This window comes from Amphiura filiformis, chromosome 12 (assembly GCF_039555335.1).
Source record: "Amphiura filiformis chromosome 12, Afil_fr2py, whole genome shotgun sequence".
Lineage (NCBI taxonomy): Eukaryota > Metazoa > Echinodermata > Ophiuroidea > Amphilepidida > Amphiuridae > Amphiura > Amphiura filiformis.
Window position 1 is genome coordinate 13,668,652 of NC_092639.1, and position 16,592 is coordinate 13,685,243.

The 16,592-nt window shown below is 37.2% G+C and overlaps 1 protein-coding gene across 1 annotated transcript; it reads right to left on the minus strand.

Moving 5' to 3' along the window:
* Window positions 1-442: 442 nt before the first annotated feature.
* LOC140166642 (uncharacterized) lies at window positions 443-14,679 on the minus strand. Its single transcript, XM_072190141.1, has 8 exons — window positions 14,614-14,679; window positions 13,817-13,994; window positions 13,260-13,372; window positions 12,101-12,182; window positions 8,123-8,236; window positions 7,545-7,727; window positions 6,774-6,884; window positions 443-628 (listed from the first exon to the last, which is right to left on the minus strand). Exons 2-8 carry the CDS (start codon window positions 13,973-13,975, stop codon window positions 443-445), a joined length of 948 nt encoding a protein of 315 aa, XP_072046242.1. The 5' UTR covers window positions 13,976-13,994; window positions 14,614-14,679.
* Between the last annotated feature and the right edge of the window lie 1,913 nt (window positions 14,680-16,592).

A 16,592-nucleotide genomic window follows, 5' to 3' on the forward strand; every position in this document is an offset into this window, starting at 1 on the left:
TATTGTACGCATATTTATTTACACAATACGCGGATTTAGGGTTTCTCTACCGGAAGTCAATCCGTTTTGCATAACAATAGATACAGTTCGGAGGCTAATCAATATTCTTTGTTATGCAATACGCATATTGCATTGTGGGAAGAAATTTCGGCACAAATTGACTTCCGGTAGAGAAAACCTAAATCCGCATGGCCATGATGGCGGGTGAAAAGGATTCTTGGTACAATGAGCGCACGTTTTTTATTTTACACTATTTTGGCCCATGATCGGGGTGAATTTTGGTGGAAACGGGCTACTGCCCTGTTCGTTTGCTCTGCCTTCCCGATTTTCTGTTTCTTTTTTTTGTTAGTTGGGCACTCGCTTTCATTCTTTTACGGGACAATAAGCAAATCTATAATTAACTCTGGCATCTTGATTACCAAAAGGTTATATTTATAAACCTTCACGATTTATTGTACATCTTGATATATTTCTGATCATGGTATTCCAACATTTGAATGGGTGGGTACTTATTGCTACCGTCAACACATTCCAAGGTGGTTTCCACGTCGGGACTTCCGAAGTAGATAATGCTATACCGATTGGCTCGCTTGTCCGATTCACTGACTGGGTTTACTACACGGTGTTTCTGTGAAATAAACACAAATTAATTTTTTCTCATCAAAGCTATATTTGGTTACGATGACCAGGGTCCGTTTCACAAAGGCTTACGATTGATTTAACGAGGGCTTATTATATCTGGTTCATCAGTCACAAGGCTCTGTTAAATGGTCCAGGTCTTTGTGAAAGTGCATACCTTTGCAGATTGTCCGACTAGTATCCGTAGTTATTCTTGAGAGGGCCTCACCCACTGCAGATTGTCCGACAAGTATACATGTATCAAAATATTCAAGCTGGAAAGAAAGAACTACTACTAATTGTTGATTTTTTGAACCCTTGGAGTACGTTTGGAAACAGGCTAAGGTCAATTATGGAATCCGACGTAAAGTGTGAAACACCCCTTAGCTGCAAAGTGCCTTAGTTGTTATTTGATGGTTTAGGTCTGCGAATGACGTCTTTGCGTCATTAACATGGGGCTAAGACAGTGGTGATGGTGGTCAGTGACAAGTGTGCTGCTGAGGCTTGTGGAATGATCCTAAATGTTCGTTTTAGGGGGGGCGTTTAAAAAGTTGGCCACACATGCATAACGCACATTATATAAATCACTCCGCGGTGAAATTTTGAGACAGTCTCAGGGTCACGCCTAACGTCCTTGCCCACACATGCATTGACATTAACCCGTGTTTATAGGGGTTAGATTTGACATCAAAGTATCGTGTTGTCATTATCGTCACTTGTTCCATGGTCGGATGTATAAATAGTCTTCATAGAATTCAAAATGCCATGTCATTTACGGATACAAAGAGGATAATAATGTTACACATACACCGAATCCAATGTTCCAGGCAAAGTTCAGTTTAATTTTGTCATCGACAATACAGACGTTTTATTATGTGAAATGTTGTTATGTTTTCTGTCGGGAATCGCTATGTACAAATAGCATTACTTAGTATCACGTTTTGGAAAAACTGTTTCATCAAAAGAAATGAAACCGACAAAAAACCCGGATCCACCTGTTAGTTATTCTTTGGGTGAAATTTGCCAAATATGAATGAATTTTGATTATCATCATGATCCATCTAGACTATTGCTCTGTAACATAATAAATATTTCAAATATATAAAGAACTGTCCATAGAAGAATCCAGTAAACTGATCTACTAATACCCATTCATCAGTTTGGTGCTGCTAATCATCGTGACAAGAAACGTGAGATGCTGAGTAATGGCGCTCAGTATTTGGGCGTAGTTCAACTCAAGATTTCTTCAATTTTTGATAAATCTGATAATACTTAATTGTGGGGATGCATTGGATAACAGTTACGTAATCAATCCGGGACCACTACGGACCAAAATTGATCTTTTGCGTTGACGTTAGAGTTACTGATTGATCAAATATATCAAAAAGGTCTTACTACTAATTATTGAATTTATACGAAATGCAATATAAATTATATTTAAATATGCGTTTCCTGCAAAGTGACTTATTGGTATTTGATTTTTGGAATGACGTGGGGCTACTGTGTATGGTGGTCAGCATGCTTGTCAAGATGATTGCAGGATGATGGGTTTTAAAGTTTACTGGATTCTTCTATGGACAGTTCTTTGTTGAAATGTTACAGAAAAATAGTCTGAAAATTTCAGATTAGGCCACCCAAAATAACCAACTGTTTGGTGTTAAACAGTTTTAAAAGTCTGACAGGTTGATTAATTTATGTCTGCCATTTTGATGACAAAAATCAGTTCTGGTATTCAGTGATGGTACAGCAGGCATTTTGAAGGAACAGGAAGTGACTTAATGACCTTTCTAAATCTAACGCCCTATAAGAACGGGTTTGATACAAACTTTCATTATAATTTAGAACAAAAGCAGATTGCTAGGAGTAAAAATAACATGTCAAACTTTATAACTTAATTGTGGGGATGTGTTAACCCGGGAACTCGGACCTGATGCTTTTAGTTACTTTGATAATAATAAAAAGGTCTTCATTATCATATTAACGCTGCTCTCTAAAACATAAAATGTTTGAACTCAGAACTAGCTACTGCAGTTATTTTTCAGTGAAACTTGGTTTGACTCATCAGTTACAGATATATATGTATTGATGGACTCAAGTACGTAATGATAAACAGTAAATGTGATCATGTGATGATGGTTTTGTCTTTGTTGTATTAAATGATATTGCTTTTTTACCCAGATCTGACTTAAATCATGATCAACTGGAAGTCACATGGATTGAACTCTTGTTTCCAAAATCAAAGCCCATCATGATTGGTACAGTCTACAGACCTCCTATTTTTGAACAGGTTGTAAGTAATATCAGGTCTGACATTGAAGTTATTATTTTGGGTGATTTCAATATAGACTTTAAAAAGAAACTTGTATATCTCTATAAGAATTATGTTGATGTTTTGAATTTGTTTGATCTGAAACAGTTGATATCTTCACCAACACGTGTTACAGATACTTCTTCAACAATAATCGATCATATTCTTGTCAATTCCATGGAAAGAATATGTCATTTTGGTACTATTTGTACTGGCTTTAGTGACCACTTCCTTATTTTTTGCACTAGAAAAACTAGCAAAGGGAAAATCGGCACCCACAAAACTGTTAAAATTAGGTCTCTTAAAAACTACAGCCCTGAGGCTCTTCTTGACCGTTTATCTGAGATTGATTGGTCTGCGGTTTGCGATTTGCAGAATGTTGAGGATGCCTGGTCAAAATTTAGGAATTTGGTCACTGGAGTCTTTGATGCAATGGCACCTATTAAAGAAATCAGGTTGAAACAAAGAACAGAACCTTGGATTTCAAGTGACATCTTAAATGACATAAAAGAAAGAGATAATATTTTGTATCAATTCAATAAGGATAAATCGAAAAAGTATCTTTACAAAGAATATTGTAAACTCAGAAATAATGTTCAAAGAAATGTTCGTAGAGCTAAATCTCAATATTATTTAAGTCAAATCGATGAGAACAAAAACAATCCTAAAAAACTTTGGCAGCAACTAAAAGAACTTGGTTATAGCTCCAAAAGAAAAGAGAGTAGCAAAGTTGTTTTAGATATTGATGGTGTCACTTGCTATGATCCCCACAAAATAGCCAATTCTTTTAATGAATTCTTCACCAGTGTTGCTTCCACATTAGTTGAGAAACTGCCTTCTCCAAAGAATCTGTACACTACCAGCTCTGCAGTTTTTCAGAATTTCTATCGTGACAAATCTGTCGGCTTCTCCTTGAGGTGTGTTGGTGAAGAGTTTATTGAAAAGGAGCTGCTCAATCTCAACCCAAATAAGAGCACTGGGCTTGATAACATTCCATCAAGGTTTTTAAGGGATGGTGCCTCAGTTTTGAAAGTTCCTATAACCCACATTGTTAATTTATCGATTATGACCAGTACTGTCCCTACCGAGCTAAAATTGGCTAAAGTTACTCCTCTTTACAAAAGAACAAAAATACTGATGTAAGTAATTACAGACCAGTAAGTGTTTTGAGTGCAATATCAAAAATTCTTGAAAAATCAATTTATGTTCAATTGGAAGATTTTTGACATCAAATAACATTTTGTATGAACACCAATCGGGTTTCAGAAGCAAGTTTTCAACAGATTCTTGTCTCATTCATTTGATGGACCATATCAAAACTCAATCTTCCCGTGGTTTATATACAGGCATGATCATGATTGATCTCCAAAAAGCTTTTGACACGGTCAACCATCAAATCTTATGTGAGAAATTAAATGCAATGGGAGTTGAATCTGTTGAATGGTTTCATTCACATCTCTCAAATAGGCAGCAAATAGTTCAAATTAACAATGCTAATTCTAAATCCCTTAATATTTCATGTGGTGTGCCCCAGGGTAGCATACTGGGGCCACTGTTATTTTTATGTTACATTAATGATATGATCATTAGTATAGACCCAGACTGTAAATTGATGTTGTATGCAGACGACAGTACAATCCTATTTTCTCATACAGATCCTAGTGTCATATCACAAAAATTAGGCCAAGTTCTTGAGTCTTGCAGCAATTGGCTGGTAGACAACAAATTGTCGGCAAGACTGAAAGTATTATCTTCGGATCCAAAAGGAAAATAAAAAATGTTGAAAATTTTTCTGTGGAATGCTCTGGCCAGATTATCAAAGGCCAGGAGTCTGTGAAATATCTGGGTATTAACATTGACCAATCTGTGTCTGGGGAAGCAATTGCAAACAATATTATTCAAAAGGCAAATTCAGGATGAAATTTATGTATCGCAATGGCAGCTGTCTCAACCAAAACTGTCGCAAAATTCTGTGTTCGGCTTTAATTCAATGCCACTTTGATTATTCATCTTCTTCATGGTATTCCGGTCTCAGTCAACGGCTTAAAAACAAACTTCAAATCACTCAAAATAAAATGGTGCGCTATATTTTACATCTAGAACCCCGGTCACATATTGGTCAAACCGAACTTAACAGTCTGAATTTTTTAAATGTAGAGTGTCGAGTAAAATTTTTAAAATTGTGTCATGTGCACAAAATTTATTATGGGTCAAGTGCCCAGTTTTTTACCAAAACCTCAGAAATTCACAACTATAATACTAGAAGGCGGCTTTTTAATTTCCATGTGCCTAAAATCAAAAGTTCAGCTGGCACTACTTTTTATTACAGTGCAATTCGGGATTGGAACATGCTTCCAAATGACATCAAAAATATCCCCAATCTTAATCATTTCAAGAGTGCAATCAGGAAACTTTTCAGTAATGGCTAATTTCCAGTGGGGTCTGTTGTCCATTGTGTGCTTTCTTTCTTCTTTTGTTTATACTCTTGCCTTTTTGCCAAAATCTTTCTTTCAAGGACCCCATTGGAAATAAGCCTGAAACATTGGCTTTATGGGTTATCCCGGTTCCTAGTGTATTTTTATCTTCACATTGTATATGTTTTAATTTCTTATTTTGTCAAGTGTTATATTTATGTAATGTATTTTTAACTGTGCAATATAATATTTTTATGTATTTTGTATTATGGAACCAAATAAAATCAATCAATCAATCAATGCGTTTCTTGTCATTTTGGGTCAAAGGTCATTAAAGGTTTACTTCCGGCCTGAGACGAAATGCCTTGAAAATGTTTTTTTTTCGACATAAATAACATTGTAGGATGACGCCTTTTACACACATGCATTGGCATTAGCCAGTGCCTTTAGGCTGTTCACAGATTTAGGATCAAAGGTCATTAATGGGCCACTATCGACCCGAGACGAAATACCTTCAAAATGCGTCTGCGTCAAGAAACTTTCTTCAGGCTAGTATTTATCAAAAACACCATGGAAAATGCGATATAAATTTCTCAAAATGCCTAATGCTGACAGAGGTCCATTTTTTGAAGCTGGTGGCCTTGAGAAACAATATCCATCAAAAACAAAACTATGGATAAGAAAACAAGCTTCTGTGGCAAAATTGAGTTTAGCAGCCGGACTATGTTTAAATCCCCATGTTGTGAATAACCGTTAGACACCTTATACTTTTTTGTAAACCTTAGTGTCTCTAGGGTATAAACAGATTTGGGTCAAAGTCAGTAAGGAGTCACTTATTCAAAATGCATCTTCTACCATATACAACATAGTAGGGTGGCGCCACTTGCACAAATGCATTGTAATTAATCAGTGTCTCTAGGTTGTGTACATATTTGTGGTCAAGTCTTTCAGGGGTCACTTCCGGTCCTGTAAGATACTGCTTATGCCACATTTGCACACATACATTGACATTAGCAAGTCTCTATAGGTAGGTTAAAAATCTCTAGGGTCAAAGGTCAAAACGACTGTCTTTGTGGTCGCAGGACCACTGCACTTCTAGTTGCTGCATTTTTTACACAAAATGCTGACAATCGATTTTGTTCCACTTGACAATGTATCACTGACAACTCAAACGATACCGCTCCTTTCAAAATGCAATCATAATTCATGCAATGTAGTATCGAACAAATAGTTTTTGTTGTATAGATACGAGGGCAGGCTATAGTACGACGCCTTGGGAAATTTGTCTATATCGACAGAGTAAACAAAGCCCTGCGGACAAAGCTCATTGGACGAAAAAAGGCCGAGAACTAAAAGTTGCTGTGTCAAAAAGCGACGTCTTTCGTAATTGCCGCAATGACGTCGGAACATAGCCTGGCTTTAATTACACATACCGATGAAAGCAGTTTGTCAGCAGACCAACGCTGCAGAGCATCACCGATGTTGACAACAATAGTCCCATCAATTGGTGGAGCTGATACCCATTGTCCTTGACGATTCAAAACCTGTAAGTGTACAAATCAGTCACGTTCGAAAGTCTTAAACCGTAAGTGGCCAAATAGAATAACAAGGTCATGTTCTCACCCAATGACCCCATGTTTCTTACCTTTTGCTCTCACCGAATGCCAAAAATCATGCTCTCACCCCATGACCCCATATTTTTTACATTTTGCTCTAACCAAATGCCCCTTAGTGCGAAAGTGCCAGCCCTACACCCATATCCATTTCATATTGAAGTGCCCCCGGGGTTGAAGAAAAAACACTTACTTCCTGAGTAGGGTTGGAGAAGACCACAGGATATAGGGCGGTATCGAACCACAAATCAAATTTTAATAATTTTATTTTTCAGCGTATCACAACAAAAGCTCTCAAGGCGCTTAACAAAGTAAAAAATTGCAACAAAACTTAACTTAACCTGGATCAGTTCACTAGACCGTATTGGCGGCTGATCAGTTCCCAAGTTCTTTTTAACCGGACGATCAGTTCCCTTGACCCCTCCTTTTTGGTCGGGCCATCACTTCCCTAGACCTCAAGTTCGAAATGGGCAGTGCCCCCCGGGCTCCCACCCAACCCATTAGGTCCAAATTTGACCTATTCTATAGGGGGATACCGTAGCCCCCTCAATCATTCCCAGATGACACACGCTACGTCACTGTCAACAATACCTCTAATCCATCCTTGTCCTGAAATAGGAAGGTGATACTGCCCCAATCAGAATGCTCTCCACATCTCACTTGATTTTTCTTCACTTCAATGTCAGCAGTAGGCGGGTAATGGTTCAAGCGTATAGACGTGCAACTCTCAGCTGTTCCTATATTCTGATGCTTCTTCACAAAAATCAGTGGATCCTACATTATTCCAGTAATGATGTGCAGGTTGGTGAAGATGGTACAAAAAGAAAATAAACATTTACCATGGCTACGATAATAAGAAATGTAATTTACTGCACTGATTATGGCTTTATCAAATACACATTTCAAACCCATTTCAATACACTTATAAATATTATATTGCCCATTTCGCTCACAAATGCTCAAATCCATAAATATTGTCAAATTTCCCGTTTTAAAATGGCTCATAATTTGGCATTTACCTATTTTCGTAATTCATGGCGTTGGGTGCATTTATCCCGGTAAACCACAGACGAAAACACACAATGCAACAACAGGGGTGTGAGTGTTGGGGTGTGGTTTGTGGTGGAGTTATGTGGGGCGCACCTACGCGAGTGCGCATACCTACTTACCTCGCATTTTAATCCTCTGGCAATGACTTCTAGCACACGATGTAGAAGCTCTTTCCCCGTAAACAGCATATCTTCCATATTTTCCTTAAACTCGGGCATTCCCTCAGGCCAGATCTTGTAAAGTAGATTAAATGGTTATAATGAATGTTGCACTCAAAGCAATACAGGATTTATGGTTCTTGAAAAATTGTGAAAATATGAAATAAAAACCCTTGTTTGATAGTTTTTGTCCAACCCCAATCACCGCAAGGCGGATAACGAACCACAAGCCTCGCTTGCATTCGCTATTACATGTGAAGTTTAAGAAATCAGGTATTATTATACAAACTCATTATAAAACATCACAAGAAATAAGTCCCCCTATCAACATTTCGTCATAAGATCGTAAGGTAAAATTTTGTCACAATAAAACCAACTTAGAAAAAAATGATATGCCTGTGTACTAAGTGTTGTGCGAAAATGAAAGATGTCCATGACTTGATAGCTGAATGAGCCCAAATGGAAGACAAAAACTGCCCTATTCAAAAGTCACAAAGTAGGCCAATGCTTGTCACAAAAATGATTCATGGCTTGTTACTAATGAAAAACACATGTATTTGAGTGCAGTTTAAAATCCCCACCAAGTGAACATTTACTCTAATGTGTAAGCAATTCATGATCATTCAGCCATTCAAATCCCTTTCTTGGTTCAGAGCTCAGCACAGTGAGTTGTAAGGTGGCCAGTCCCATTCCATGTCCCAATACACCTTTTGATAAGGGCAGTTTTTGTCTTTCATTTGGGGTTATTAAGCCATGAAGTCATGGACATCTTTCATTTTAACACAACAGTTAGTAAACGGTCATATTATTCTAAGTTAGTTTTATTCGCCGTAGAAGTGACGTAATTAAAAGAAAAAAAAAAGAAAAGCGCAGTGACTTATAGTGCGCTACGCACAGGCACAACGCCTAGACGTTGATCCACAAGCCTCAGCACACTTTACAGGTTGTCGCTGACCACTACGGCCCCACATCATTCCATAAACCATTTAACAACAATTCAGAGACTTTGCTGCTACAAGAGCGCACACCCTAGACATTCCACAAATAACCTTCGCAACCAGGATCAGCTCCCCGAGTTTCGTACGGGTTACAACGAGACAATTAGCAGTAAGTTCCTTGTCCAAGGGAATTTCTAGCTAACTTTTTTTTTCACGAGAACGTACTAGGCACCATCAGGGTTCGAACCCGCAACCTCTTGCACCATAGTCGAACGCCTTATCGATTGAGCTAACTTGACTCCAATTAATCGGATTAACTACCATAGCAATAGAGGGAGGAATACAATTTTGAATATATCGGCCTACACTACAACGTTCACGTAGTACTTATGCATGCATTGAACCATAGATGTGATAGTGCAATCTGCTTGTAGTGCAGGGCTATCTACTCAAAAATGTATTCCTCTATTGCTATAGTAGTTAATCCGATTATTACGTCACTTCTATGGCGAAATGGTACAAAATTTTACCTTAGGATGTTATGACAAAATGTTGGGAGGAGCAAACTTTATGTCTATTGTCTTTTGAGACCAAGCTTATCATAGGGCTACAATAAGGGCAACATGTTTCCCAGGTTGACTTCAAAGAACTGTTGACCTCAGTACATAAACATTTCTTTGATATCAATGTAAGCCTTTCTACCATAACAAATCCATCAGTATAATTATGGTCTTCATTATTAGCAGGGCCGTAGCTAGATTTGCCCAATCGTTAAATCCGTCGGCAAATCAAAGAGAAAGAGAGAGGAGGAAAAGGAAAGACTGTCGCCCTGCGGTAACAAGGTTCCTTGCCCTCAGTCGACAGAAATGCTGTGACAAAATTTACGATTTGCATCTTTTTTTTGGACTATTTTAACTTTTATTTCAATAAACCAATTTAGCATTAAAATGCCAAATTTCCACGTGCTTCACGCGCATTCATCCTGGTAAAGTCATTCTGAGAGCATATTTTTTCATCTTAGCTCATTTTGAACTTGGTAAAACATCAGATCTTATTCCATCCTTTCTGTTATTTAACTCATAAAATATGAGTGCTGCGGCAGACCCCCCCCCCCATGCCTGTAAAAAGTCCAAACCTCCTGAGCTGGCTCAAAATACCGTGACTATATTGACCAAAAGTTGTAATACATGTATAAATTCCTTTACCCATTAGGCGTGGATCCCTTGAGGATGGGGGATAAATTCCCCAATATTTTGATGGTGGAATGGTCCATACAATCACACCCCCCTTGTTGACGCCTGTATGCAGGTTTCTGATCAAAATAACCTTATATTTGGCCATTTAGCCTCAAGGTGCTTAGCGCGAATTTATTCCACTTTTGCACCATATTTCACCAGTTTAGCTTCAATATGCAAATTATTTTCACGCGCTTCGCGCAATTGTACAATAAACTTATGTCATGTCGCCAAAAGGGGCTATTTCAAGCATTGTTTCCAATCCCATCTCCCAATGTCAAAAGTAAATCTACGGCACTGCCTTTGGCACGATTTTTTATTACACAATTATCCTAAATTTGCTCCATTCAAGCATGAAATGGCAAATTTTTCACGGGCTTCGCGCGCATTTGTCCCAGTAGTATTCTTTTAGTAGCAAGTCCATGGGACTCGAGCTCACACTTTGCGCTCAACATATTTTTAACACTAGCCCGGGCCGAATTTACAAAGGGCCAAGTGGGCACGTATCCAGGGACACGATCTAGAGAGGGGCAAAATTTTGATAGGAAGATGATAATAAAAAACCAAACAAATGAAGAATTAGTGGTCACTTGTTGGCCACTTATCAGTAGCCTGGATCAGCAGTGGTGCATTTATATCATTTTTCATAGAGCAATTGTTCAAAATATTTAATGTCAAATGGTTCCTAAAAACCTTATTTGTGAACGTATGTTCATCGCTGACAAAACAAAATGTATGTTTAATATATCAATTATTTCATTAACAGCAATTTCCTAAGTTTCCATCCATAAGTAATCACAGAGAATCATCTGTTTACAAAATAAGTGCTTATTTTCAGATTGCCAATTAATTGTGTTATCTGTATAGCGGATTTACATTATTATAGTCAAAAACAGGTATTTTGTCCTGTAGTCCCTGGCAACCCAGTCTGCTTGTGGATCACTCGCAAACATACACGACAGAAACCGGCTGTGAAGGAGTCTATATGCACGTAAACAACTTCCTTTAATATAATAAAATCCGATTTTGAGTATAATGAGAAAGTCATGCATATGCAAAATGAAGCAATTACCGATTGTTAACTTGGTCAAATGTATACTCGTAGCCCAATCTTGTACATTATAGCACCCAGTTTGGGTTTATGGTTTCGAAATGTTGCAATTAAACATTAGAAGTTGGAATATAATCACATGCGCACTTTTTCGGTTAACTAATTCTGCGGCCGGTTGAAAAAAATGGGTTACAGTTGTGGGGAAGGGGCGTAACACTTTGATCCGAAGAGCCAGGGGTGGCAATTATGTTGCCCTGGCCAGCAAAAGGCGAATCCGGCCCTGATATACCAGCAAAAATTATTTCTCCACCCCCACCCGAGAAAATGGTCTAGCGACCATTATGGACTGGTTTATGGGTTAAATTATAGGCATATTAAATAAAATTAGATAAACATGATAAAGGGCAATGCATTCCACGACCCGACGTGCAACTTCTGATATAACATTTTTTTTTTTTGCTCCCAATTTGTATTGTTGGTATGTCAGCACACAGACGGCTCGTCGGCGATCAGTGCTTACACCGACGCCCCGGATTATTAATACTCCTGAAGCTTATCGAACCTTTAACTCATGGAGTCATTACTATCAGTCTAACAATATGGGTCCATTTTAATGGAAAGAGGGTGGGTAAAGAGAAGAAGGGCGAGAGAAGGGGAGAGAAAGAAGAGAGGGAGCAAAAGGAAGCGGGAGAGGGAGCATTTCCTAAAAGTGTACCTTTGTTGTCGCTGACGGTGGTAAGAATAAGAAACTCTCCCTTAAATCCATATGCGGTCTCTTCATTACATCTCCGGTTGAGCTGTATATAGAACAAACAATGATTAAACGTCATGCTATTAAGAACCGAACGTGACTATTTATACATAAACACGGCACAACAAGAAAGTCCTCACTTATAAATCTAAGCCTGCATAATTATGTTATGACAATGTTGCCATTTACAAACGCCGTGATCGTACGCCAGTCTATCTATTCAAAATCACTCTTAGTGGGCGAGCCCGGGTGGTTAGGAGGTGCCACGGGGGAAGGAGGGGGGCGGGGGGCAAAGCTGCACTTTTACCATAGGTAGTTGACATCAAAAATGTCTGATAGCAATTCAAAACGAACACTTTGACATCTCTTGTCAAAATCGGAGCATTTTGTGTTTTTGATCCCATAGAGCCAAAAACGTTGTACACCATTATGGTCAATGATAATATAGGGGTTAACAGAATTTAAAATGCTATTCCTACTTTAAATTACATGCTTATTTAAACCAAACTTGGTAAGAAGAACCACTGGCCAAAGCTTCACTCAGCTCCGGGTCAAAAGTCACACAAGGGTCAGTAGCAGTGCAGTAGCAATAATGTAACCAAACACCAAGACTGCCACAATCACTGCATTCATGATAATACATAAATTAATCCGAGATCATCTGAGGTCAAACGTCATAGGGTCAAACCTTAAACTTTAGCCAATTGGTCTTAAATTTGGTGCAAACCATTCGATGAGGGGAACATGACAAAAAATCAATCGGAGGTCAACCGAGGTCGATGGTCACACCGAGGTCAAATGTTGAAGTACGAACTACTTTTTATCATGAAATGTAAGGAATAACTCATATTATTGGGCTAAACTAAGTTAAAAATATATGTCAATAGCGCCCTCAATTTACGCACAAATATACAGTTTATAGAATAAAAATTACAACAAAAAGGCAATAAAAGATTAAATGATCACATCAAACAACCGTGAAGGTCAAATGTCATCCAGAAACTTTCATGTCAAGTTTTACTTTGGTTACCATAAAAACGCCTTTTTGAGACTTTTAGCTGTTTATAATAGTTGAGGTCATCACCACCTGATATTTGTGGCTCATGAGCACAATATCTCTTACCTTTCTCGTTCAAAGTTTATGAAACCACCGCCAATATTTCCCTGTTCACATTTCATTTTGGTTTCATAATCCAGAAGAAAAAATTTCTTGGTATGTTCATATACTTGGTCAACCTGGTTGCAAACAGGAATAAACAAATAAGAATATAATTTGGTGGACACTTTTTATACTATTATTGTGTAAAATGTTCAATATAAGGTCCAATTATGAAGCAGTTTGCAGTTTCATAATTTCTAGTGGCGTGCCTGGACCTTTTATCCGGTGAGCATTATTCTGGCCCGATTTTTCTGGCATATTAAAGAACTATAAGAGGAACATACCAATGTGAATTTAAGTGTACAGAGAAAAAAAATTCAATTTCATACTATTTTAGCCAAAAAGTCGGTCTTATCACTTGCCTATGAACCATAATTATACCACATCCATTTTATTAACAAAACCCCGATTTTTGGTTTTTTTAATTTTCTTATTAGCGATAGTACCTTGGTTTTATAGTACCTTAGTTTTATACACAACCGATGAACTTAACTATGCTAATACAAGACATATTTTGCTACCTTTTTATCCAATACACCATCATAATTCTTCAGATACACAAATCCTATTGTAGTAAACGCTTCGTATATGTCGTCAATCAATTTCTGAAACCGCTCTGGATCTGGTTCGTTTCGATCCAAACTATAGGCTGAGAAGTCAACGATAGGAACCGATTCCATTTTGAGATCTATAGGAAATCTGGCGGGAAAATGAAAAATAAAAAGCAGATTTAAGGCGTGGGGTATGGGCGAACTTGAAGTACAGGTATCTGGAGAGGGGAAGCAACGAGTTACCCCAAATCACAGTTTTGGGGCGTTTTCCAAAATTTGATATTTTTGGTGATATTTCAAAAAGGCGACATGCCAAAGACAACTCCTTGGGCACATAGTTTGTTATTCTTATTGCAGTTCTTTTCCTCATACTTACGTTACCATTCGCTTTGGTGATTTAGTAATATTATATATTTTGTGACTGCAATTTGGCGTTTTCAATGCGTTTTAAGGGGGTATTACAACCATTGCATTTTTTTTGCATTTTTTTGCATTTTGTGAAGAAATGAGAAAACAATTGGACAAAGTAGTATGCAAATGAAAATGAAGGGGCAAATCTTCTCGTTCTATTGGTGGTATATCGGTATCAATGTAGCTTACATGCTTTTACAGGTAGAAGCCAAATGGTGGTACATCACCATTGTTTTAAATTCACTTCATTTTGGAAAACAGAATGCAGATTGGCTCACGATAGACGTCGTATTCCTCTATGTGGGCCTATTGATAATAAAATTACTTTGAATTCCTTGTAACAAGATGATACTTACCTCTGTATACAGGGTTCGTCACTGTGTCTGGAAAAGCGGTAGCCTTTAGCGCCGTATCAATATTGGTTTAGCAGCTGGTTAGTACATAATCCGTCAGGGCACACAGCAGTTTGACTATGTAGCGAAATGCCCAATATTGATTAGGCGCGGATATTAAAAGCACAGCTCCTTTGCGTGTATAGCAGAAAATTATAAATAGAATGTTTGGAATTTAGTAAATAAAATACTAACTGCATTCTGCATTGTGTATTTATTTATTTATTTACGGGTCCTATGCCTATTTATTTATTTGTTTATTTACTGACTTATTATTTGGAAGATTAGTAAGTAATTAGTAATATTCTATGATTCATCGGTTTATTATTGATTGTTGATAACTTGAAAACTGAAAGCTTGATTGATTGATCGATTGATAGCCATTTCACATATTTCAAGTGTATGTGGAACATCCAGATTTGAATAACATCGTACATTAGATACATATCAGTATAGATTTAATCTACTCAGCAATATCAAGGACTACTATCAAGATACACCGCACGATTTAGGGAGAGGAAAAAGTGCTGTGTTTTGAAACAAAGCACCAAAACGGAGCACTATATATTAAACATAAGAATCAAAAATGTATGTTGTATTGCCAAACAAAGTTCCAAAACGGAGCACTATAACAGATAACATAAGAATTAGAAATTTCATGCTGTATTTTCAAACAAATCACCAAAACGGAGCACTATAATAGATAACATAAGAATTAAAAATTCCATGCCGTATTTGCAAACAAAGCACCAAAACGGAGCACTATAATAGGAAACATACTAATTAGAAATTTCATGCTGTATTTTCAAACAAAGCACCAAAACGGAGCAATATAATAGATAACATAAGAATTTAAAAATCCGGTGCCGTATTTGCAAACAAAGCACCAAAACGGAGCACTATAATAGGAAACATAAGAATTAGAAATTTCATGCTGTATTTCCAAACAAAGCACCAAAACGGAGCAATATAATAGATAACATAAGAATTAAAAAAATCTCGTGCCGTATTTGCAAACAAAGCACCAGAACGGAGCACTATAATAGGAAACATGAGAATTAGAAATTTCATGCTGTATTTCCAAACAAAGCACCAAAACGGAGCAATATAATAGATAACATAAGAATTTAAAAAATCCCATGCCGTATTTGCAAACAAAGCACCAAAACGGAGCACTATAATAGGAAACATAAGAATTAGAAATTTCATGATGTATTTCCAAACAAAGCACCAAAACGGAGCACTATAATAGATAACATAAGAATTGACAATTCCATGCCGTATTTGCAAACAAAGCACCAAAACGGAGCACTATAATAGGAAACATAAGAATTAGAAATTTCATGATGTATTTCCAAACAAAGCACCAAAACGGAGCAATATAATAGATAACATAAGAATTAAAAAAATCCCATGCCGTATTTGCAAACAAAGCACCAAAACGGAGCACTATAATAGGAAACATAAGAATTAGAAATTTCATGCTGTATTTCCAAACAAAGCACCAAAACGGAGCAATATAATAGATAACACAAGAATTTAAAAAAATCCCATGCCGTATTTGTAAACAAAGCACCAAAACGGAGCACTATAATAGGAAACATAAGAATTAGAAATTTCATGCTGTATTTCCAAACAAAGCACCAAAACGGAGCACTATAATAGATAACATAAGAATTAAAAATTCCATGCCGTATTTGCAAACAAAGCACCAAAACGGAGCACTATAATAGGAAACATAAAATTAGAAATTTCATGCTGTATTTCCAAACAAAGCACCAAAACGGAGCAATATAATAGATAACATAAAAATTAAAAACATCCCATGCCGTATTTCCAAACAAAGCACCAAAACGGAGCACTATAATAGGAAACATAAGAATTAGAAATTCCATGCCGTATTTGCAAACAAAGCACCAAAACGGAGCACTATAATAGGAAAC

Coding starts and splice junctions, on each gene's coding strand:
- LOC140166642 (XM_072190141.1), bottom strand. CDS start 13,975: ATGGAATCGGTTCCTATCGTTGACTTCTCAGCCTATAGTTTGGATCGA. Junction 12,183..13,259: donor ATAAACTTTGAACGAGAAAG/GTAAGAGATATT, acceptor TTCTATATACAG/CTCAACCGGAGATGTAATGA. Junction 629..6,773: donor CTGACAAACTGCTTTCATCG/GTATGTGTAATT, acceptor TTTATTTCACAG/AAACACCGTGTAGTAAACCC.